A 25,409-nucleotide genomic window follows, 5' to 3' on the forward strand; every position below is an offset into this window, starting at 1 on the left:
CTGGACTGAGCACTCTGTCCCACCCACAGGCTGCTATGCCTGAGATGCCTTCCCAGCAGTGAGAAAATCTAGAGTCATCAGCTCCTGGGGAAGTACTTCACAGCATGAGTCACTTCCTCCAGCAAAGTAAGGTGTCCAGACACATTCTCAGAGGCCAAGCCCTGAAACTACTCAGGAGACAGATCTGAGGACCAGCCAGGACAGGAAAGCCTGTAAGCTTAAGTGGTAGTGCTAGCCTTAAGTGGTAGAGGGCTAGCCTTGAGTAGAAAAAGCTAAGGAACAGTGCCCAGGCTCTGAGCTAAAGCCCCAGAACTGGCACACACACACACACACACACAATTATTACATATACACAATTATATATATAATTATATATATACACACACAATTATATATATATAATTATATATATGTATATGTAATTGTGTATGTGTGTGTGTGTGTTTTGTTTTTTGTCAATAGTAGGACTTGAACTCTGGGCCTGAGCACTGTCCATCAGCTTTTCAGCTCAAGGTTAACACTCTACCACATGAGCCACAGAGCCACTTCTGGTTTTCTGGTGGTTTATTGGAGATAAGAGTCTCACAGCTTTTCCTGCCTGGGCTGGTTTTGAACTATATCTTCATATCTTAGCCTCCTGAGTAGCTAGGAAGGATTACAGGCGTGAGGCACCAGCACCAGGCTATATATGTATACATATACAAAATTTATAGGAGGCCATCTATACAGGAAGATCCACCTTCTACCTCCAGGCCAGTGAGCCAACATGGGTCACAGTGGTCAGTGTGTGAAGGCAGGACAGGAAATGTGGAGCATGCAAATATTGGGCACCTGCAGTATGCGAAGACTTTTACTTAGCAAATCCTCACTGCCACTCTAAAAACTCTAGCCTCCACTTTGACAGCTCCACAAAATTAAGGAAGATACTAGTTCTGATTCTCTGCATTGGAATCCACAGACCACTAAGGTGAACCAGATCTGGGGGTATTCTGGAAGAGAGCTTTATTCTCCCCTCTTAACTATCAGCTCAATGGTGGAAGAAGATAACCATTGTCCCATTCAGAGATCTTTTCTTCCCATTGGAGAAGATCCAAGAAACCAGCCAGGCTGAGTCCCGAACTCTGATTGGCCCATTTAGGTCAGATCTATATCCCTCATCCAATCCACAAAGACAGACTGAGGAGATAGACTTAGGGCCACTGTGTCATTATAATGGAAGTCCCCTCCCACTCAACATATAGAAGGGAGACAGTTACTAGCAAGATGGGGAAACTGTACTGGGAAAAGTTAGCACAGCTCACCACAGGGAACAGGCTCAGGATGGTTGAGCAACTTGCTCAAGGTCTCCAGAGAGTAAATGAGGAAGCCCAGATACAGAGCCTCACTCAGCTTGTTTTTATTTTTGTTTTTATTTTTTTCCTTCAAACCCAAGTCCTTTCCAAGAATTCCCCTTCCTCCAAGCTCAAAAGTGAGAAATGTTGGTTAACTACTTGTGGATTCACAAGTTAATTACCATTCAGACGCTACTGGTCAGCAGAATATGACAACCTACTGAGTACTTGCCATTGCTCTAAACACAGGGTTGCCTGACCATCCAGACAGGAAACGCCACCCGCTGAGGTTCCCGTGAGTTCCCTGAGCTACTAGAAATCCCCTCCTTTGCTGGGTCTCCAGATGGCGAAACAAGCAAAGAACTTGGGTTGGGGGGGGGGGAGAGGGGAAGTGTGGTCTGTCACAAACATTGCCTTCTTTGATGAACACATACTATTCTCTGAGCACTGCAGAAATGGCACGAGTCTTACTTTCTCCATGTCCACACCTTTTGTCACAGAAGTTGGCAAAGTTCCATCTCTCTGATGCTGGGCTTAGTCATGTGACTTGCTTTGACCAATAGGCTGTTGGCAAATGCCTGCTCTAGTTTGAATGTTAGATGTCCCCCACAAAGGTCTGAGTGCTGAATGGCTTGAAAGGGTGGGTGGGGATAGAACACTGAGGAAATGGGGGAGGGCCTTTGGTCATTAGGGGTGTGCTCTTGAAGAGCATTATGGAGCCCTGAATGTTTCCTTTTTTCTCCTTATTGGCTCATGAAGTGGGACATGCTCCAGTCACGATGTGCTTACCCTGGTCAGAGGTCCAAAACAATGGCCACCTGATCTTGGACTGGAATCCCTAAAACCATAAGGAAAAATCAACCTTAATTTTTTGGGGGGATCGGTCGTGGGGCTTGGGCTCTGTCCCCTGCGCTCTTCAGCTCAAGGCCAGCACTCTACCACTTGAGCCACAGCGCCACTTCCGGTTTCCTAGTGGTTTATTGCAGATAAGAGTCTCATGGACAGTCCTGCCTGGGCTGGCTTTGAACTGTGATCCTCAGATCTCAGCCTCCTGAGTAGCTAGGATTACAGTCTTGAGCCACTGGCACCGGGCTAACCTTATCTTTTTATAAGTTAATTGCTTTGAGTATTTTGTCATAGCAACAGAGAGCTGAGTAATACACCATCCAGGATGGGGCTTAACTGTACTTTGTGATGTTTGCCCTCTCATGCCTCTATCACTCATGAGAACACACTCTTCTATAGGATGAACACAGCCAGAGGCCCTAGTCTTTCCAGTCAAGGATAAACCAGATTAACCAACAACCACACAACCTCCAGACACATGGGCAAGTCCAACCTAGACCAGCAGAGCTCCCTAGACAACCACCAGATGTATTAGCCTTAAATGTTTATTGTAGCAGCTTTAGACTCATGTGATTATTTGCTATGCACCATTACTATGGAGGCATATGTCTGGTCTAACCTCAACACTGGAGTCATATAAATAACTCAAGATGACCTGCTCTAGTTCACTAAAGACAGCAAATGCTTCTTCCTGCCACAGAGGTCTGACCATGATGATGATTCCATTAGACATCCTCTGCTGAACCTTTTTTTTTTTTTTTTGTCAGTCATGGAGCTTGGACTCTGGGCCTGGGCACTGACCCTGAGCTCCTCAGCTAGTGCAATACCACTTGAGACACAGCACCACTTCTGGCTTTTTCTGCTTCTGTGGTGCTGAAGAATCGAACCCAGGGCCTCATGCATGCAAGGCAAGCACTCTACCACTGAGCCACCTTCCCAGCCCTTTCTTTTCATCCTTATTCTCTTTTTTCTTCTGGGAGTGCTAAGGTTTGAGCTCAGGGCCTTGTATTCCCTAGGCAGGCTCTCTACTGTTTGAGCCATTTTTTGGGGGGGGGGGGGGGTATCCATCATGGGGCTTGAACTCTGGGCACTGTCCCTCAGCTCTTCAGCTCAAGGCTAGTGCTATACCACTTGAGCCACAGTGCCACTTCCAATTTTTGGAGTGGTTTATTGGAGATAAAAGTCTCACAGACTTTCCTGCCCGGGCTGGCTTTGAACTGTGTTCCTCAGATTTCAGCCTCCTGAGTAGCTAGGATTACAGGTGTGAGCCACTGGCACCCGGCTTGAGCCATTTTTTTGAGCCCTTTTTTACTTTAATTATTTTTCAAATAGAGTTTGCAGTTTTCTCTAGGCTGGCCTGAGCTGCAGTCTTCCTATTTATGCTTCCTATGTGGCTGGTATGACAGATGTGAACCATCATACCCAGCTAGGGGTGGAGATGAGGTCTTGCAAACTTTCTGTTTGAGCCATGATTCTTCCAATTTCAGCTTCTCCAAGTAGCTGGGATTACAGGTATGAGCCTGCATGCCTGGCTCTATCTCCACACTTCTCTCACTTCTCAAACATTCCCTAAGCCCTGGACCTATCTTTCTTTTTTTTTTTCGGTCGTGGGGCTTGAACTCTGGGCCTGGGCGCTGTCCCTCAGCTCTTCAGCTCAAGGTGAGCGCTCTACCACTTGAGCTACAGCGCCACTTCCGGTTTTCTGGTGCTTTATTGGAGATAGGAGTCTCACAGTCTCTCCTGCCCGGGCTGGCTTTGAACCTCGATCCTCAGATCTCAGCCTCCTGCGTAGCTAGGATTACAGGCGTGAGCCACCAGCGCCCGGCTTTGGCCCTATCTTTCAAAAAAAAAAAAAAAAAAACCAACTCTCTTTGGCTTAAAATAGGCAAAGGTGATATAGTTGCTTGAAGCCAAACACCCTGCCACTCCACCATACAGACCCCCAGTGGGCCTGAGATCATGAGCCAGAGACCTGATTGACAAATGAACCGCAAAGCGTTCTTTAGCCCTAGTACCGTCCTCCCTGCAAGGGGGGCTGGTAGCTCTTCTTCTTTTCATTGAGGCAGCAAGTGTTTGCCAGGTCAGCCTTGCTTGGTTCATAGATTGCTCCCATCTGAGTCTTTGAATCCTGAGGGAGAGTCTCAAAGTCATAGAGGTGACCTGCGTGGCCTCGGAGGGAATAGTGGCAGTGGCAGTACTCTGTGCCAGTGACATTATCCTCACCAGCTTGGCTCTGTTAGCTTGTTCCCTCCCTACCCCCCATACACCTGTTTTCCATTGTAGTCAGTTTCAAGAACATGGCCCAAAGCTCGAACTGGAATTCTAAGAACAGTACTAGCACTCTCCGAGGGTCCTAGGGAGACGGCTCCCTCCTGGGGTGGGGGAGCTGGGGATTCCAGGATGGAGGCTGTGCTGGCCCCTGCCACCACCCGGGACCCTAATCTTACCCACTTCTAGTTAAATGCTCACATCCTGCTCCCCATTATGACTGAACTCCACACCTAAACTGCACGGCTTTTACAAACCCTGAACCCAGACATGTAGATCACAGCAAAAGATCACAAAATTCATGAACAAACAAGACAATATGCTGCCCTCAAAAACCAGCAACACCAAGCACTGCTGACCCATACTTGTAATCCTACCTACTCTGGAGGCTGAGATATGAGGATCGCGGTTCCAAGCCAGCCTGGGCAGGAAGGTCTGTGAGACTCTTATCTCCAATTAACCATCAAAAAACTGCAAGTGGGGCTGGGAGGTTGGCTCAGTGGTAGAGTGCTTGCCTTGCATGCCTTGAGGCCCTGGGTTTGATTCCTCAGCACCACATAAGCAAAAAGAAAAAAGCCAGAAGTGCCGCTGTGGCTCAAGTGGTAAAGTGCTAGCCTTGAGCTGAAGAGCTGAGGGACAGCGCCCAGGCCCAGAGTTCAGGCCCCAGAACAACAATAAACAAACAAACTTAAAAAACAACACCGGTGGACTTAAGTGAGAGTAAAGAAGAAGAAAAACTAAACAAAAGAATCATTTAAGCCGTCAGGCTTAAATGATTGAATGATTGAAATAGGTACTGTTGGAAATGGGAAGGTGGCTTAATGGTAGAGTGCTTGCCTAGCATGCATGAAGCTCATGCCTGTAATCCTAGCTATTCAGGAGGCTGAGATCTGAGAATGGCGGTTCAAAGCCAGCCCGGGCAGGAAAGGCCATGAGACTCTTTTTTTTTTTTGGGTCCAGTCGTGGGCCTGAACTCTGGGCCTGGGCGCTGTCCCTCAGCTCTTCAGCTCAAGGCTAGTGCTCTACCACTTGAGCCACAGCGCCACTTCCGGCTTTTCTTTTCTGCTTATGTGGTACTGAGGATCGAACCCAGGGCCTCATGCATGCAAGGCAAGCGCTCTACCACTGAGCCACCTTACCAGCCCGGCCATGAGACTCTTATCTCCAATAAACCACCACAATACCGGAAGTGGCACTGAGGCTCAAATGGTAGAGCGCTCCCCTTGAGCTGAAGAGCTGAGGGACAGCGCCCAGCCCAGAGTTCAAGCCCCATGACCGACCAAAAAAAAAAAAAATCATTTAAACAACAATGAGCAAAATTGTCAAGTAAACAAAAGAAGATCCTAAGAGAGAACAGTACCTGTTTTATTTATTTGTTTGTTTGTTTAGCTAATCCTAAGGCTTGAACACAGGGCCTGGGCACTGTCCCTGAGCCTCTCTGTGCTCAAGGCTAGCACTCTAGCACTTGAGCCACAGCGTCACTTCCAGCTTTTTCTGTTTTATGTGGTGCTGAGAAACTGAACCTAGGGCTTCATGCGTGCCAGGCAAGCACTCTACCATTAAGCCACCTTCCCAGTTCCAACAGTACCTATTTCAAAGAGGGTTAAATTGTACTGCGGTTGTAATTTAACCCAGACCCCTAATGTATTAGAGAGAAAAGATGCACTAGAGGCTGCACTCATTTCAGGATGAGAGTCAAATTGCTCTAGACCCAGACCTGAAGAAATGATCAGCCAGGCCTCTTGACCATGCTTTTGGTTTTCCACATCTAATCCTGATGCTCTTGTTAGTACTACTGAAGACACCCTTAGGACACTGGTCCCCCTGTTTCTTCCATGTATGGCCATGCTGCATTGTGGAGATCAGACTGTGCCCTGCCCCAAGTTGCACCATATTGTGAAGAGTGACAGCTTTCAGGCTGTGTCTTCCCTGAGTGATTCCACTTTCCAGATCATTTGTTTGCTCCATTCTGAGTGCAAATGCCAAGGCAGATTGACACTGTCCAGCTCAAACCATGAAGTAGACAGATACATTATCTATTTCTGCAAATAAAGGACTATTATCTGTGAACTTACCAAACTATATCAGGACCACCCAGCCCATGGATTTATCAGAAGCATTTCAGCAAAACCATGCCCAATGAGAGGAGTAAAATGGCAGATGGATGGAGGCTTGCTGGGTAAATGAGAAGAATCCAGCGTTACAAAAGTGACCAGATTCTGAGAATGGAAAGAGTGGAAGAAAGGAGAAATGACAAGGACTTTGGTGAGACCTGGGAATTTACAAAGAAACAAACAAAGCAGGATAAAAGCAGCAATGGGTCCTGAGACAGTGCCTGGCTTACCTTGCTAATGGAGGGGAATTCACAGACTGCCAACACCAGATGAAAACCAGATGGTCCCCACCAAGGGATCCCTCAAATTGAGCTACAGGAAAAGTAAACCGAACAGGACAGTCGCTCCTGCTCAGGGACTTGGAAGGCAGTACTGATCTTCTGTGAGATGCAGGACTGCAGACACGAAATCCTGTGTCCTCCATCACTCTCCAATGACAAAGTCACCATCTCAAGGATGTTTCTCTGGGAGCCCAGACTCAAGAAGCCACCACAGCTGGACATGGTGGCTCACATCTATAATCTTAGAAACTCAGGAGGCTGAGGTCTAACGATCCAAATTAGGAGCTAGCCAGGGCAGGAAAGTTTGTGAAACGTTTTTTTGTTGTTGTTGATCATGGGGTCTGAACTCAAGGTTTGGGGGCTGTCCTTCAGCTCTTCAGCTCAAGGCTAGCGCTCTACCACTTGAGCCACAGCACCACTTCCGGCATTTTCTGCTTATGTGGTGCTGAGGAATTGAACCCAGGGCCTCATGCAGGTGAGTCAAGCACTCTACCACTGAGCCACCTTCCCAGCCCCAAGTTTGTGAAACTCCTATCCCCAGTGAACTACCACAAATCTGGAAGTGGAGGTATAGCTCAAGTAGTAGAGCTTCAGCCTTGAGGGAAAAAGCCCAGTGAGAGAGCAAGGCCCTGAGTTCAAGCCCTAGTACCAGCATAGAAACAACAACAAAAACAGGAGCCGGGCACTGGTGGCTCACGCCTATAACCTTAGCTACTCAGGAGGCTGAGATCTGAGGATCACAGTTCAAAGCCAGCCCAGGCAGGAAAAGTCTGTGAGACTCTCACTTCCAATAAACCACTCAGAAAACTGGAAATGGCACTGTTGGCTCAAGTGGTAGAGTGCTAGCCTTGAGCTGAAGAGCTGAGGGACAGCACCCAGGCCCAGAGTTCAAGCCCCACGACCGACAAAATAAATTAATACATACACAAATACATAAATAAAATGAAAAAAGAATGCCTATCTTAAGTATCAAAGGAACAGACAGGATTATGCTCATTTTACAAATAAGGAAACCGAGTCTCAGAACATGAAGTGATTGCCCAGCATCACACAGAGGCAGAACTGAGAGTCAAAGGATAATATCCCCAGTTTGTAGCATTTGCTCATTCCTGTGGTGTGAACACTCCCCACGTGGCCGACAAAGGGGAAACAGATGCTCACAGTGGAACCAGGCAGGCCCTGTGCACAGCGCACAGCAAACAGAACCACTTCTTGTAATTTCACACATGGGCCCTTGGCTATTCATGGGGTAGGGCCTCAGTTCCCTGACTTGACCCTGGAGTATGTGGCAGACCAGCAAACATCTGTGGGCTAAAAGGACACTGATATCTGGGTGCCAGTGGCTTGTACCAGCAATCCTACCTACTTAGAAGGCTGAGATCTGAGGACTGCAGTTTGAAGTCAGCCCAGGCAGGAAAAGCCTATCTCCCGTTAACCCCCAGAAAACTGGAAGTGGAACTATGGTTCAAAGTGGTAGAGAAATAACCTTGAGCACAAAAAAAGCTCAGGGACAACACCCAGGCCTTGAGTTCAAGCCCATGACTGACAAAAAGAAAAAGAAAAAAAAGGATACTTATTCTTAGCTCACTGGGTCACCTTACCTCCCAACAGCCACATGCACCAAAATCCCATGTGGGTAAAGGATTTTCCTGACTCAACTCTGTGCATATCTGTATGTGTGTATGTGTGCATTTGCCCATACTGGTACTGAGGCTTGAATTCAGGGCCTAGGCACACTCTCTTAGCTTTTTCACTCAAGGCTGGTACTCTACTACTTAAGCCATACCTACACTTCTGGCTTTTTGCTGGTTACTTGGACAGAAGAGCCTCATGGACTTTCCTTCCCCAGGTTGACTTCAAACTGCAATCCTCAGGTCTCAACCTCCTATGTAGCTAGGATTACAATCATGGGTGCCTGGCTGTCAGTGTTTATTGAGCACTTACTAGATGCAGACATTGGCACATTACACTCATGATAACAGGATGACCGGAGGTGATCTATGCAGGGCCCTGGAGCAGATGAGGTAACTTCAGACAGAACACATAGGGAAGAAGGTTTTGTTTTTGTTTTTCACTATATGGGATTTGAACTCAGGGCTTCTCACTTGCTAGGCAGGGGCTCTATTGCTTGAGCTACACCTCCAGCCTAAAAAGTTCAAAGCTGCGGGGGGCGGGAGGGATTTGTTTTGGTGGTAGTGAAGCATTTTTGTAAATTTATTTATTTTGTCAGTAATGGGGCTTGAACTCTGGGCCTGGGCGCTATCTCTCAGCTCTTCAGTTCAAGGCGAGTGCTCTACACTTGAGCTACAGCACCACTCCCAGCTTTTTCTGCTTATGTGGTGCTGAGGAATCGAACCCAGGGCCTCATGTTGCAAGGCAAGCACTCTACCACTGAGCCACCTTCTCAAGCCCGCAAGGCATTTTTAACAGAGATGCTTTCATGCTTATACTTACATTCTACTTGTGGTCGGTGGTATTTGTTTTCATTTTAAAGTTTTCCTTTTGGCTAAATATAAATCTTTGAATAGACTCAATTAAAAAAATATTTATTAAGTCAACATACACAATACACGGATACTGTAAAAATGACAAGGGATCTGCAAATGACCAACCTTCATGAATGCTGTGCGTCAGACAAATACAGCTTTTTTTTTTTTTTAGGTTGCAAGTAATACCTAGCCATTCGAATCAGCTTAGGAAGAGAAGAGATGGCGTCTTGATCAGGGCCTCTCCCAGGACCCTGGGAAGACTACAGGAAAGCCAGCCGGCCCCAAAGCCTGGGGCCTTCTTCCCTGCAGCCCCCATGGATTTGTTTCACTTTGCTCTGCATACCCTCTCTCCGAGCAGGGTCATTTTCTCCCCTACATTTGTGTGTGTGTGTGTGTGTGTGTGTGTGTGTGTGTGTGTGTGTGTGTGTGTGTGTGTGTGTGTGTGTGTGTGTGTGTGTGTGCACATGCGCGTACGCGCGTGCCAGTCCTGGGGCTGGAACTCGGGGTCTGGGCACTGTCCCTAAGCTTTTGTGCTCGAGGGTAGTGATCTATCACTTGAGCCACAGCTCCACTTCTGGCATTTTTTGATGGTTAACTGAAGATCAGAGTCTCACACACTTGCCTGCCCTAGCTGGCTTTGAATCACAATGCTATCTCAGCCTCCTGAGTAGCTAGGATTACAGGCATGAGCAACCCAGTGCCCGGGCTTCTACTACATTCTTGCAGGTAGCCACCCCTACGCACAGACTGACACATAGGTGGACACATTCACATAATTTGTGTCTTTGGGGATGTGTCTGCACATCACTAATAAGCCCCTTAACCCTAGATGTCCCTCTCTTTTGCTCTTCTCAGATGGTTGAGGAGCTAAGTTCTTAGAAATAGGGAGGATCGCCGGGCATCAGTGGCTCACGCCTGTAAGCCTAGCTACTCAGGAGGCTGAGATCTGAGGATTGCAGTTCAAAGCCAGCCCAGGCAGGAAAGTAAGACTCTTATCTCCAATAAACCACCAGAAAAGCAGAAGTGGCACTATGACTCAAGTGGTAGAGCGCTTGGCTTGAGCTGAGGGGCAGAGCCCAGGCCCAGAGTTCAAACCTCATGACCCACAGAGAGAGAGAGAGAGAGAGAGAAGGAGGAAGGGAGGGAGGGGGGGAGGGGAGGGAGGACCTGGAATGAGCAGTCACCCCAACCCCTGGACATCTGCTGCTCATAACCCCAGGCGATAGGTTTTACCTCACAATTAACAACGCTAAGAGGTAGAGAATTGAATGTCCAGGCCCTGAACACAAAATGACAAAGACTTCAATTTAGGTCTGTGTGACACTAAAGCCATTGGCTAGTCTGGCATACAGGAAAAGCATTTCCCAAATTCACGGGGGACACTGGTTGCAAAGGAGAAGATTTCTCAGGAGTATGGGGATCTGAATGCTAGAGAAGAGACCTCTCAGCCCCTGAGGAAAAGCCTGTAGGGCCTTTTAGTCTTAGAACAAGAGAGGAATCTCATTTGAAAATAATTGCCAACAATCTCAAGTATGTGGGGCCTGGCATGGTGGCTCACATCTGTAATCCCAGCCATTCAGGAAGCAAAGAGCAGAAGGATTGTAGTTCAAGACCCCTAAAAAAGTTAATGAGACCTCATCTCAATAAACAAGCTAGCCTCGGTGGTAAGCATCTGTAATAACAGCTACAGGAGAGACAGAGAGACTAACCTTAGTCCTGTGGGAGGCATAGGTAGGAGGCCGACCATCTAAGGCCAAACTTAGAAAGTGTGAGATCTTATCTGCTAAACAACTAAATCAAAACGGGCTGGACAATGGCTCAAGTGATAGAGTGCTTGCCTAGAGCAAGGCCCTGAGTTCAAATCCCAGAACTAAAAAAATAATAAAAATAAAACGTCACAAACAGGTGTCTAGGGACCCTAAAGGGGAACTAACACTTTCCACTTTGGGGCTGTGTATCTACCTATCCCCCTGCATCCTAGACGCTGGGTTAGGAGGGTCTCCCAAAGACGGAGCAGTCTCCAGGAGGCACATCCAGCCCAGGGCCTATTACCAGGGAGACGTCTTGGCCTAGACAAACCTAAAATCTACTTTGTACCCCTTTGGCCCCCTAGCAGCGGGGAGCTGCCCTCAGCTCCCTCAGAGCTGTCCCAGGCCAGGGGTGAGGCCTGTGCAGACCAACAGTTTCCTCGAAGGCCAAGTTCCCATCCCTATGGTCAGTCTGTCTGTCTACCTCCCAGACAGCTTGCAGGGTGACCTAAAGATCCCACCAAGCCACCTCCCTGACAATTGTCACCATCACCTTGTGTCTACGGGTGGAAACACGTGGTCTGTTCTAGACCCAACTGCTGCCTCCAGATCCTTCCATGAGCCAAGGCAGCAGAGTTCCGCTCCCTACCCAGCATCTCCACCTAGAGCACTCGGAAGTCATTACCAAAGGCTTAGGCTATGATCCAGTGGGGAGAACTGAGTCAGGCCCCAGCTCTGCTGCTCCTTCTCCTGCCAGCAGCTCCACCAGGCTCAGCTTTAGCAAAGTAGGTGCCCAGTGAAGGAGTACCTCCTACTTCTAGACCTTTCCAGCAGTCTGGTACAGCCATCAGCCCTGCCCGAACCACCAGCCTGGGCCACTAGAGTCAGGGAAGAAGCGATCACCGCAGACCCCCTCTCTTCCCCCTGGCCCAGTCAGTGACATCCATGGGAGAGAAGACTCCGGGCCTGACCCCAACCATCAGGAACTAATTTTTGAGGGGAGGAACAGGCATCTGGTGGAGACTCATGACCACGTCGGTGTCCGTGGTGACCCGGGAGCATTTGCGGCTGCTGCGTATGCTGTACAACTTTTCGCTGAGGTGTTTGCGAAACTTCTTGGTGAGGAAGCAGTAGATGATGGGGTCTAAGACACAATTTGTGCTAAGAAGGCAGAGGGTAACCTGATGGGCGTCATTAATGGCCTGATGGAAACTGGTGTAGTAGCCCAATTCAGCCAGGGTCCAGGGCAGCTGTACCATGTGGTGTGGCACAAAGCAGATAATAAAGACCCCCAAGACAGTGCAGACCATCCAGAGCGCGCGGCGCTTGACTTCCGCAGTCCGGTGCTGCTGTACGGGCTGCGCCAGCAGCGTGCGGATGATCACCACATTGCAGGACAGGATGATGAGGAAGACCAGGAAGAAAGCGAAAACGATGAAGATGTGGATCACCAGGACTGACACGTTGCCCTTCTCATAGTGCTCAAAGCAGCGGGTGAGGTTTTCTGTGCCGGCCTTATTGGGTACTGAGTTGGTCTCATCCTGGACAAGGTAGTAGGAGGCAGCAGCCAGGATGGCCACCCAGATGACCAGGGACAAAGAGATGCCCCGTTTACGAGTGGTGGCCTGAGCTGTCTTGATGGGATGGGTCACCGCCTGGAAACGATTATAGGTGATCACGCCCAAGAAGGCCACGGAGCAGTAGGTATTGATAAAGAAGAAGCAGCCGGCCACATTGCACAGGAATTTGGGTAGAATCCAGTTTCCTTTGTGGTGATAGTAGATGATCCACAGTGGCAGGGTGATCAAGAAGAGCAGGTCGGCGACCGTGAGGTTCACCATGAAGATCTTGATCTCATTTAGTTTCTTAGAAGGGTAGAGGCGAGCAAAGACCCAGAGCACGTAGCCATTGGCGATCACCCCCAGCACAAAGATGACGCCATAAACGATGGGGAAGAGAGTGTATCGGAACTCGGAATCCACCCGGGAGGAGTCATTTAGCTCCATTGCTCTGGGCTGGAAGGGTCAGTGGGTCATAGCACCCTGGCTGTGCCTAGAAGATCACACATAGATTGTGGTAAATAAGAAGCCAAGAGAGAGCCGGGCGCAGGTGACTCATGCCTGTAATTCTAGCTACTCAGGAGGCTGAGATCGGAAAATTGCAGTTCGAAGCCAGCTGAGGCAGGCAAGTCCAAGAAACTCTTTTTTTTTTTTGCCAGTCGTGGGGTCTGACCTTTGGGCCTGGGCGCTGTCCCTCAGCTCTTCAGCTCAAGGCTAGCACTCTACCACTTGAGCCACAGCACCACTTCTGGCTTTTTCTGCTTATGTGGTGCTAAGGAATCGAACCCAGGGCCTCATGCATGCAAGGCAAGCACTCTTACCACTGAGCCACCTTCCCAGCCCAAGTCCAAGAAACTCTTATCTCCAATTAACCAGCAAAAAGCCAGAAGTGAAGCTGTGACTCAAGAGGTAGAGTACTGGTCTAGAATGGAAAAAATTAAGGGACTGTGCCCTTAATTCAAACCCCAATACCAGCATAAAATAATAATATTAATAATAATGAGAGAAATGATAGTATAATTCAGTGGTAAATGCCTAGGATGCACCAGGCTCTAGGTTTGATCCTCAGTTTCAATAATAATAATAACAACAACAACAACAATAACAATAATAGAAAAAAGACCATTTCAAATTGTGATCAATTTAATATATGAAAATTTAAAATAATCACAGTGAAATCTGAATAGGGCACAATCAAACTGGGCAAGGGGCTTCTCAGAGGAAGTAACAAATGAAACCAGAAACAGCTCTACCATAAAGTCAATGATGCTTAAGTCTCTACCTCCTCCTAGGGCCTACATCTACTGTTATATTTGTGACTTGTGTCTTCTCTTTGAAGTCAGGCCCTCAAATTGTATTAACTTTAGAGATCTGCACACCTGTATCTCCCAGGCTAAAAAATCTAAAAAGAATGAGGATGGAGATTTAGAGGAAGGGTATTCCAGGTAAAAGATATGATGCACAAAAGTCCTGTAGTGGAAATAGTGCATTATGTTCTCATATAGGGATAAGCTTGTCATACCTGCAGAACCGGCCCTAGATGGTTCCTAGACCATGGTAAAGAGTTGGCCTTTGGGGTCTGGGTGCAGGTGGCTCACGCCTTTAACCCTAGCTACTCAAGAGCCTGAGATCTGAGGATCACAGTTTAAAGCCTTCCCAGGCAGAAAAGTCCTTGAGACTCCTTTTTTAATTTTAATTTTTGTCAGTCGTGGGGCTTGAACTCTAGGCTTGGGAGCTGTCCCTGAGCTCTTCAGCTCAAGGTTAGTGCCCTACCACTTGGGCTACAGCACCTCTTCTGGTTTTCTGGTGGTTTATTGGAGATAAGAGTCTCATGGCCTTTCCTGCCTGGGCTGGCTTTGGACTGTTGAGCCTCAGATCTCAGCTTCCTGAGTAGCCAGGATTACAGGCGTGAGCCACTGGTGCCCAACTAGCTAAGAGCTTCTTGAGAGCAGAGAGTGGATGTTTTTCATCTCTTAATTTCCAGGGTCAGGCACTAGGGAACAAATTCAAAAATGGCTAAGTCCCTGACAACCATTCCCAGAAGCCTGGCATGGAGGAAGGGTGCCTATATATCTGGAAAAGGCACCCGAGGGTAGAATGGGTGGGAAGAGCAAGGAGGCTTCTGAAGTCACAAAGACCTGGGTTCAGAACTGGATCATTTATTTCCTGTGTGACATTGAGCAAGTTCACTTCACTTCTCTGAATCCTGTTTCTTCATTTGTAAAACCCTACGGTCCTAACAATGGTCCCAAAGATGAGGCCGGTCCTTCTTACCCCCATGACCCCTGTTGTTTGGAGCCAGAGGACTGTATTATGAGTAGCACGGATCCTGAGCTGCCTCTCCCACCAGCTCCAGACTCTGCCTCTGGCCACTGCCAACAAAGCTTTCAAAAGTCAGGAGAGGATGAGTATTTGAAGGGAGGAGGAGGCTGCTCGGATGGGCACAGTTCCCAGATGGATCAAAGCCGGGGAGCTGGCCCAGGCCCAGCCCTTGGCTGGGGGTGAGGCAGGGCCATAGATATTCATAGAATTAGAGTCTTCTGCCCTCTGAGCTCCCACCACTGTCCTATGGAGGGAATGTTCAGTCCCATCTCCCTTGAGAACTGTCCCCAACCCCTGCGGGAGGCTGGAGGGAGAACGCTGGCCAGTAGGGGGAGGGACCACTGGCTGGAGGGGCGTGGTCATGGCTTGGTGGGCGGGGCCACAGGTTGGAGAGCCAGTAACAGGAGAAAGCATGGAGACTGGATAGGGAAGTTGGGTTCATCAGCGGGCCATCCCCTGACATTTGTGGGGACAGCTGAAATCAAAAGTAGGAATGTCTAAAGATTTATAAGCTATAAGTCAGACCTACATGCAAGTTCAGCCACGTGTCCACCCAGCAGCACCTTGCCAATCCCACAAACCCTCAGAGCCTGGGCCAGCAGTTGGGGGTGAGTAGAACGCACACAGGGCCACATGAGCACCTCTTCCTGCAGTCCAAGACTAGCTCAGGCCTGGAATCCGAGCACTCAAGAGGTCGAGACACAAGGATGGTAAGTTCAAAGCCAGCCTGGGCAAGACTTTATCTCAAAAACACAAAAACAAACCACAAAATATGCCTGGTCTATAGTGAGAGTTCAGTGAGTATTGGCTACTGTTAATATTACTCCTCTCCCCCGGGGAAAATCAGGGGTGCCACCCAGGTGCCCATAGCACAATACCTCACCCAGCATCGAAGCCAGGGACAGCGCCCAGGCCCAGAGTTCAAGGCCCAGGACTGGCAAACAAAAGACAAAAAAACCTGCCAGCAATTTACCTCTGAGCTACACCCCCAGCCCACTTCTCCCCTCCTGGAGAGGACTCCCCCGAGACAAGGTATCAGCAAATCACTAATGCCCATTACAGGACTTCCTTCACAGCAAATACAGAAGAAATGTACCCTGAGTAGATAAATTAGCCTCACCCAGCAACTGAGAGCTGGAGTCCTGAGAGCTAGCCCATTTTCCTCACCTATAAATATAATGGGAAAAGTATCATCACTGACCTCACAGGATAGACCTGAGACAGATAAACCTCTAAAGAACTTGGCATGCAGTAGCTGATCAATAAATGTTATCTCCTATTCTTTAAAAAAAATGTTATTATAAAGGTGATGTACAGAGGGGTTTCAGTTACGTAAGTCAGGTAAAGAGTACATTTCTTTGTGGACAATGTCAACCCCTTCCCTTGCTTTCTCCCAGTTTTTCCCTCCTATCCACATCTATAAGTTGTGTAGTTCATTTTTTTTTTTTTTTTTTTTGGTCCGGTCGTGGAGTCTGAACTCTGAGCCTGGGCGCTGTCCTTCAGCTCTACAGCTCAAGACTAGCGCTCTACCACTTGAGTCACAGCGCCACTTCCGGCTTTTTTCTTTTTGCTTATGTGGTGCTAAGGAATCGAACCCAGGGCCTCATGCATGCAAGGCAAGCGCTCTACCACTGAGCCACCTTCCCAGCCCGTGTAGTTCATTTTTATCTCCTATTTTGACGCTTGTCGTTTCCCACTTGTGCCACACACTCTTGAGATCCCTCATCCTGCCAGGCACCTGTGGCTCATGCCTGTAATCCTAGCTACTCTCAGGAGGAGATCTGAGGATTGCAGTTTAAAGCAAGCCCAGGCAGATAAATCCAAGAAACAACTCCAACTAAACAACAGAAAGCTAGAAGTGGAGCTGTGGCTCAAGTGACAGAGTACTAGCCTTGATCGAAAAAGCTAATCAAGAATATGAAGCCCTTAGTTCAAGTCCTAGTACTGGCATGCGGGCACCACCCCCACCCCTCCACAATCCATCATATACTAGGTTCGTTACTATTTCTCCCAGATGGGAGAGGAACTGATGGACAAACAAAGGGAGCTGGTAACCTGTCCTTGGGGGAATTCTGCAAGGTCACCCACAGTTGCCAGTACAGAATCCATCACCATGCTGGTCATATTCATTGATGCGTGAATGGAAACCTTTGGGGAGACTCTAGTGCCCCCAGAAATGAGGTTGGCTTGAGACAAGAGCTCCCCAGTTTTCCTCATTACTGGGAACTCTACCTTGCCCCCTGATATGTATATTATACTGATGGACCCGAGGCATCCCCTGTGGTTGGGCCTGGGCAGGGGAGGAGTGAGGAGCACCTGCTTCTCAGGGCCTCCCTGCCCCGGCACTGGCACGGGCCTCTGCTCTACCAGGAACTGCATGGACTTCTTCCCTACTTGGGAGCCCTGGGTCCTGCCGGTGCCCTGGAAGGCAGCCCAGGGCCTGGCCCAGGGGAGGACATAGGACCTCAGACACTGGCCCTGGAGCCAGTACCCTTGGCTCTGGCCCCAGCTCTGCTTCTTTCAAGCTGCCTGTTCCTTGGCTCACCCGACTCCTTTCCCTTATCTGGAAAGCAGTGACAACAAAACCTTCCCCACAAGTGGCATTGCCAGATCTTCTCCTAATCCCATCACAAATAACAAGGCAGTTGTAGGAACAGATGGGATATTGCATGTGGTGGCTGATGAATGGAGCAGGTGAGCTCCAGTTCTTGCTTTTTTTTTTTTGTCGGTTGTGGGACTTGAACTCTGGGCCTGGGCGCTGTCCCTCAGCTCTTCAGCTCAAGGCTAGTCCTCTACCGCTTGAGCCACAGCACCACTTCCAGTTTTCTAGTGGTTAATTGGAGATAAGTCTCACAGACTTTCCTGCCCAGGCTGGCTTTGAACCTCGATCCTCAGATCTCAGCCTCCTGAGGAGCTAGAATTACAGGTGTGAGCCACCGGCTCCCAGCTGAACTCCAGTTCTTTTTTTTTTTTTTTTTTTTTTTTGGGGGGGGGGGTCCGGTAGTGGGCCTGAACTCTGGGCCTGGGCGCTGTCCCTCAGCTCTTCAGCTCAAGCTAGCGCTCTACCACTTGAGCCACAGCACCACTTCCGGCTTTTTTTCTTTTTGCTTATCAGGGCCTCATGCATGCAAGGCAAGCGCTCTGCCACTGCACCCCCTTCCCAGTCCATGCGCCAGTTATTAATGGACCTTGGTCCCCAGCAGCCTGGGGCGTTGGACTGGATCCTGAGGGCGTGGGATATGGCTGTTGCCTCAAGCTGTCACCGGAAGGGGAGGAACTTCCTAGGAATCAAGGTGCTACCCTTTTTTCATCTCTAATTTGGACATGGTCACATCTTTCAGAGTGCTGGTAGAGGTTTCTTGTCAATACTGAGACTTGAACTCAGGGCCTTGAACTCTCCTTTAGCTTTATCCCTTAAGGCTGGCACTTCTCCTCTTGAGCCACCCTCTATTTCAAGTTTCTTGCTGGTTCATTGGAGATAACAGTCTCACTGATGGGCTGGGAAGGTGGCTCAGTGGTAGAGTACTTGCCTTATATGCATGAGGCCCTGGGTTCGAGTCCTCAGCACCACATAAGCAAAAAGAAAAAAAGCCGGAAGTGGCGCTGTGGCAAGTAGTAGAGCGCTAGCCTTGAGCTGAAGAGCTGAGAGACAGTGCCCATGCCCAGAGTTCAGGCCCTACGACCAGACCAAAAAAAAAAAAGTCAGGGGTCACACTGGTGACAGTGAAGCCATCCTCCCCACAGCCCCCAGAAAATGCTCCTCAAGAGGCACTGTGGCTCACACGAGAAGCCTGGCTAGAGGCTGCAGAGCTAAGGAATGAGGCTGGAAACTACGAGCCCTTATAGACAAAGCCATGAGACCCTGGCTCCAACAACCGGAAGAACTCTGAGGTAGAGCTGTGGCTCAAGTTGTACCAGGCTTGAAGAGAAAAGCTAAGGGACAGCACCTAGGTAGAAAAAGAGAGAGAGACAGAGAGACAGAGAGAAAGAAAGAGAAAGAGAAAGAGAGAGACTGGCACAATTTCTTTTACATTCTTCCCACATGAGCCAAGTGAATTCAATCTAACACTTAGGCATTGAGGGGCCCTCTGCTATCGAACTAAGGGAGTGAGGATGCTCTTTCCCCAGGTATTCTGCCTTACTCTCTCTCTCTCTCTCTCTCTCACACACACACACACACACGCACACACACACACACACACGTGTGCGTGCACCTGGCTGTAGTTCCCCATCCTTCTCAGCTGTCTTTGCCTGTGACACTGCCTGGGGGGGGGGGGGGAGTGACACCCACACACATTGTGTGTGTGTGTGTGTGTGTGTGTGTGTGTGTGTGTGCATGTAGAAACAGAGGCTTCTCCGCTCTCATCAAGCTGCTGAGGACATTGACTCAAGAGAGGCTGATAGGAGAGGCCGGTATGCAGGGACCAGCATTGCCCTCCAGCCCTGGCTCCACGCCCATCCCCAGAAGCGTTCCGAGGCCACCTTAGCTCTTGCCTTTCCTGGGTCCACTTCTCCACTCACTAGGGGGTTCCCAGTACAGAAAAGGAAAGTGTCTTGCCCCCCCAAAAATAAGAACAGCCTCCTCTCCAATAGAGCCAGTGGTGGGAGAGGTCTCAGAACTAACTGATGATACCCCTGCCTCTGATCAGGCCCCTCCCACCCCAACACTACTCAGACCTGGGGGTACATTTTGTTAATGCCGTGGACTGCAGATCCTTCACGGAACACATCAGAAATAGAGCTGTGGCTTCAAGTGGTAGAGCACTAGCTTTGAATGCACTAAAAGACAGTGCCCAGGCCAGGAGCTCAAGCCCCAGTACTGGCACACAAAAAAAGGAAAAGGAAGAAAGAGGAATGAGAAAGGAAGGAAGGAAGGAAGGAAGGAAGGAAGGAAGGAAGGAAGGAAGGAAGGAAGGAAGGAAGGAAGGAAGGAAAGAAGGAAGGAAGGAAGGAAGGAAGGAAGGAAAGAAGGAAGGAAGGAAGGAAGGAAGGAAGGAAAAAATGGTATGAATTACTGTGTATTAGTACCATGCTGCTTGTGTTGATACACCATTTTACTATGAACAAAACACTTCCCACTACAGACCCACAAGGCAAGGATTGTTTTATTTTTGTGTGTGTCAGTCCTTGGTCTTAAACTCAGGACCAGGGCACTGTCCCTGAGCTTTTTTTCTTAAGGCTAGTGCTCTACTACTTGAGCCATAGCTCCATGTCTGGCTTTTTGGTGGTTCATTGGAGATGAGACTCATGGACTTTCCTACCCAGGTTGGCTTTGAACTGGGATCTCAGCCTCCTGATTAGCTAGGATTACAGGCATGCGACACCACCACCCTGCTAGGTCAGTATTTTTTTTTTTTTTTAATTTTTTTTTGGGGGTCCAGTCATGGGGCCTGAACTCTGGGCCTGGGCGCTGTCCCTCAGCTCTTCAGCTTAAGGCTAGCACTCTACCACTTGAGCCACAGCGCCACTTCTAGCTTTTTTTCTTTTTGCTTATGTGGTGCTGAGGAATCGAACCCAGGGTCTCAGGCATGCAAGGCAAGCACTCTACCACTGAGCCACCTTCCCAGCCCTAGGTCAGTATTTTAATTCCAAGTCAACAAAGGAGAAACGTGAGACTCCTGACTTACCCAAGGTCCCAGGCTTATAGGCAAGAGAGAAAACCAAAACAACCCTAGTAAGCCAAGCCTGTAAGCCCAGCACACAGGAAAGTAAAGCAGGAGGGTTTCAAGTTCAAAGCCAACCTGGTCTGCAGAATGAGATCTTGTCTCAAAATAAACAACAAAACCTCTGTCCTGCGGGCCCAGGGCCAGCGGCTCCAGCACTGACTTCTTTCCCTGTTGGGTCACCCATCTGTTAACAGAGATAAGGACATCTCGTCTCTGACAGTCACCTTGCTCAGCTTCCATACACAGGCGTTCAGCACATAGAGCGCAGCCACAGCTAAAGCATCGAGTCAGAGCTGCTTGGTGCTTGCAGGGGCCATGCTGGCTCCTTCACTCTTCACAGGTGAGCAAGTACCTGGCCAGTGGCTCCAATTCAGCAGCCCCACACCTAACCTCCTGCCAGTGAAGGCCAGAGTGAAGGGCAGCCTGGGCTGTGTCCCCAGCTCGAGACATTACGGAGACACTGGTTGTGGACCTCATTCTTTGTGCTAATAACTTGGTTCATTCCTCATCCTCGGAGACCCGCAGCTAGTGAGTTCTTAAGTACCCTTGACCTCCCCCACAGTCCTGCTGGAGAGCTAGCATTATCCTATTTAACCCTTTAGGAAACTGCACGGAGAGGGAGCTCAGCTTACCCAAGATCACACAGATAGTAGGGCAGATGGCAGTAATCCCTGGGAGCTAAGAAGTCGCTTCTCATCCTCCTATGGCCTCTCGGGTAGCCTCTGCGGGTCCCCAGCACTGCCTTGGCCTGGTGCTGGGCTCCCTTGCAAACTTGGTCACCAGATAGTCTTTCTGACAATGAGACTGGGCCCAAGAAAGGTGCCAGAAAGTTCCTTAAAAACAAAACCATAGGGGCTGGGAAGGTGGCTCAGTGCCTTGCATGCATGAGGCCCTGGGTTTGATTCCTCAGTACCACACAAGCAGAAAAGGCCAGAAGTGGCGCTGTGGCTCAAGTGGTAGAGCCTTGAGCTGAAGAGCTGAAGGACAGTGCCCAGGCCCAGAGTTCAGGCCCCAACCGACAAAAAAATAAATAAAAAACAAAAACCACAAGTGGGCACCAGTGGCTCACCCGTCATCCGAGCTACTCAGAAGGCTGAGATCAGAGGATCACGGTTCAAAGCCAGCCCGGGACGAAAGTTATAAGACTCTTATCTCCAAGGAACCACCAGAAAACCAGAAGTGGTGCTGTGGCTTAAGTGGTAGAGCAGAGGGACAGCGCCTAGGCCCAGAGTTCAAGCCCCACAACCAACCAAAAAACCCCCAAAACCCCCTCTAGCTGAGACTCAGCCTGGGGGCATCTGTATAAGCTCCCCCTTGCCAGCCATGGCTGGGCCCTCCCCCCCTTACCTGGCTCAGCAGTGGGGTCTGGGTGTCTCTCCACGCCTGGGTCCCAGCCCTAGCTTCCGCGCCTCTGTCTGGCAATTGCAGAAGTGAGAAAACTGTATCACTGCCAAGTCACCCGGGGAGGAAACGCAGTGACGGGGGGGGGGGGGGGGGACCCCTCCAGCGGGTGCTACAGGAACCTCCAAGCAGAGCCCAGCTCTGGAAACTGCGCAGGGGAGAAGTGGGAGGGGGTGTGGGCAGTGGCTGTAGGGAGAGAGAAAGCTGGAAAGTTCCAGAAGGTATACTCAGGATGGACACCACACCAGAGAGAAGTAATGAGTGGCCAAGATGAGTCAGTGGTGTTGGGAGGAGGGCGGGAGGGAGTGAGGAAGGAGAGAAGAGGGCAGGGAGAGAGATGGAGGGAAAAACCCTGATGGGTGGGAACTGGGGGTACAGCATGAGAGAAACGAGGAACCCAAGAGATCAGAGGTGCCAGAGGGATGTGGGGGGCGGGCAGCCAGTGGCTTGTGTGTCTGTAGGTAGGGGGGACAGAGGGGAGAGGAGGAGGGGAGGACAGGGAGCGGCCACGGCTTGGCAGGAGGCAGCTGTGGTCATCAGCATGGCTGGGCAGAGCATCCTGGGGGAAGCAAGAGGCATCTGGGCAGAGAAACCCTGGGATCAGAGCTGTGGGGCTCAGGGAAGGAGGCGGGGGGCTTCTCCATGTCTGAACTGGACTTGGGCAATGGTGAGTTCAGGAGTGCGGGACAACAGGCAAAGGGGTGAGCACAGGTGGATCCGAGTGGGAGGAGGGGGAGTTGAATGAGGACTTCTATGTGCACAAGGGAAGAAAAGAGGTAAGCCAGGGCTCCTTGCCTTGGTTTCAACCAACCAACCCACGTTTCCTGAGCAGCCCTGTGTAGATACTGTCTAAGGAAAAGCCCCCCAAGCTTTACTGATCTAACCCCTTCCCACACAGAAAGGAAAGCTGAGTCTCATCAATCCTCCAACAAGGCAGGGACAAAGCAGAGCCAGGCCAGGCACTGGTGGCGCACACCTGTAATCCTAATTACTCAGGAGGCTGAGATCTGAGGATTGCGGTTCAAAGCTTGCCCTGACAGGAAAGACTATTAGACTCTCATCTCCACTAAAACCACCAGAAAACCAGAAGTCGCACTGTGGCTCAAATGGTAGAGCGTTTGCCTTGAGCTGAAGAGCTGAGGGACAGCCCCAGGCCCAGAGTTCAAGCCCCACAACCAAAACACACACAGAAAGAAAGCAGAGCCAAGAATGAGGGCTCCTGACTCCTTAGTCAGAGCCCAGCCTCAGTTCTACCTTGGATGTCCGGGACATCCGTTCTTGCTGCCCAGGCCCCAGTGCTGCCCTTTAGCAAAGCCAAAATGACTCCCAGAAGTCAGAGTGCCTTCAACACGTGATTCAGCCCTGAAGAAGTCCAGCCCAGAATCTCCCCCTCAACTGTCACACCCGGCAGACACACTCAAAGCACGCGTGCGTATTACCTTTACACTCTTGCTCTTTCAGAGCACACACATTCATATGTATGCACCAAGTACACTCAAATTCTCTCTCTCTCGCTCTCTCTCTCTCTCTCTCTGTTGGTTTAAGATCCAGGCTGACCCTAGATGGGCTCATGGTGAAGTGCTTGCCTCGTGTACACAACACCCTAGGTTTGATTTTCACAAGAGAAACAGAATCAACCTTAGTTTCTTCATTTGTAAAATAATCATCATAGGAGCTGGGAAGGTGGCTCAGTGGTAGAGTGCTTTCCTGGCATGCATGAGGACCTGGGCTCCATTCCTCAGCACCACATAAGCAGAAAAAGCCGGAAGTGGCGCTGTGGCTCAAGTGGTAGAACACTAGCCTTGAGCTGAAAAGCTCAGGGACAGTGCCCAGGCCCAGTGTTCAGGCCCCACTACCGACCAAAAAAAGAAAAAAAAATCATCATGGCTAGTTGTCAGCAGTTCACACCTGTAATCCTAGCTACTCAGAGGGTAAGATTTGAGGATCAAGGTTCAAAACCAGCCTGGGCAGGAAAAGTCCATGAGACTCTTATCTCCAGTTAATCACAGAAAAAGTCAGAAGTGGAACTGTGGGTCAAATGGTAGAGTGCTAGCCTTGAGCAAAAAGAGCAAAAGGGAGAGCACTTAGGCCCAGACCTACCAAGTGGCAGTTGTTACCTGTGTGGACATAAAGGGCTATTGGAAAACTGACCAAGCCACAGAGTCCTGGATATTTTTTTCCTTTGTGAGAAGCAAACTCAGGGTGTTATGCCCATCTATACCCAGCCTAGATCTTGAACCAGATGTCCTAGGGTGTATATGTGTCTCTGTGTATGCTCTATCACTCAAGCCATGCCTCAAGTCTAGCTTTTTGCTAGTTCCTTTGGAGATGAGAATCTTTTACTAGAGCCTTGAGCGCGCTGGGCATGTGTTTTACCACTGAGCTACACCCCTCACCCTCTTCTTTTGCTGCAGTATTTTTTTTCCTTGCCAGTCCTGGGGCCTGAACTCAGGGCCTAGGCACTGTCCTTGAGCTTCTTTTTGCTCAAGGTTAGCACTCTACAACTTGAGGCATAGCATCACTTCCAGCTTTTTTTGTTTATGTGGTACTGAGGAAATAAACCCAAGGCTTCACACATAAAAGGCAAGCAAGCACTCTACCACTAGGCCACATTCCAGCCTTGAGTAGTATTATAAAGTAAATATGTGTTATTTCATCCCTAAAGATTTCCATATAGAGATATTATCTTACCACAACACCACTATCACTTAATAGAATTAATACTAATGCATTAGATTCATCTAAGATCCTGTCCATATTCCAATTTCACAAAATTTCTCAAACTTGTCTCCCCAGCCCACCGCCCTTTTCCACCCCAGACGTCCCTGGAGGCTGGCTGTATGGGCTACATAAATGTTCTCTTGCATCTGGTTGGCTCTGACAGCCGAAGGCACTGGAGAAGCATGGCAGGAAGGAAGAAGAAGAAGAGAGAGGGATCTTCATTCCCTGCCAGGTCACTGAGGATAAACCCAGGCCACAGTTCCTGTCACATGGTCCTCCCCTGACCGCCACCCTATTCCTTTGGGTCTATGACCCTGCTTGAGGGTACAGGGAGAGGAAGGGACGTGGGAGGAAAGGAGGGAGGGAGAGAGTTTGGGAGGGAAGGGGAAAAAGGAGGGCACAGAGATGAGCAGTAGTATGGCCAAATATTGGTAATTCTGGACTGTGGGACGGTATTGCTCTAGGCTGAAGAGTGTCCTCAATGGTAGAAGGTCCGATTGGGCCCTGGTGGCTCACACCTGTAAATCCTAGCTACTCAGAAGGCTGAGATCTGAGGATTGCAGTTCAAAGCCAGCCTGGGCAGGAAAGTCCATGAGATTCATATCTCCAATTAACCACCAGAAAACCGGAAGTGGCCCTGTGGCTCAAGTGGTAGAGTGCATG

The 25,409-nt window shown here is 49.4% G+C and overlaps 1 protein-coding gene and 1 non-coding gene across 2 annotated transcripts; both read right to left on the bottom strand.

Moving 5' to 3' along the window:
- Window positions 1–5,508: 5,508 nt before the first annotated feature.
- Window positions 5,509–5,588, bottom strand: Trnaa-ugc. The gene has a single exon. It is a non-coding gene; the product is annotated as a tRNA-Ala (tRNA).
- A 4,867-nt stretch (window positions 5,589–10,455) lies between these two features.
- Window positions 10,456–22,054, bottom strand: Ptafr (platelet activating factor receptor). Its single transcript, XM_042688492.1, has 2 exons — window positions 21,972–22,054; window positions 10,456–13,129 (listed from the first exon to the last, which is right to left on the bottom strand). The coding sequence occupies exon 2, from the start codon at window positions 13,081–13,083 to the stop codon at window positions 12,064–12,066; it is 1,020 nt and encodes a 339-aa protein (XP_042544426.1). The 5' UTR covers window positions 13,084–13,129; window positions 21,972–22,054; the 3' UTR covers window positions 10,456–12,063.
- Between the last annotated feature and the right edge of the window lie 3,355 nt (window positions 22,055–25,409).

The sequence above is a fragment of the Dipodomys spectabilis genome, unplaced genomic scaffold (assembly GCF_019054845.1).
Source record: "Dipodomys spectabilis isolate Male_0828 unplaced genomic scaffold, ASM1905484v1 ptg000118l, whole genome shotgun sequence".
NCBI classification, from domain to species: Eukaryota; Metazoa; Chordata; class Mammalia; order Rodentia; family Heteromyidae; genus Dipodomys; species Dipodomys spectabilis.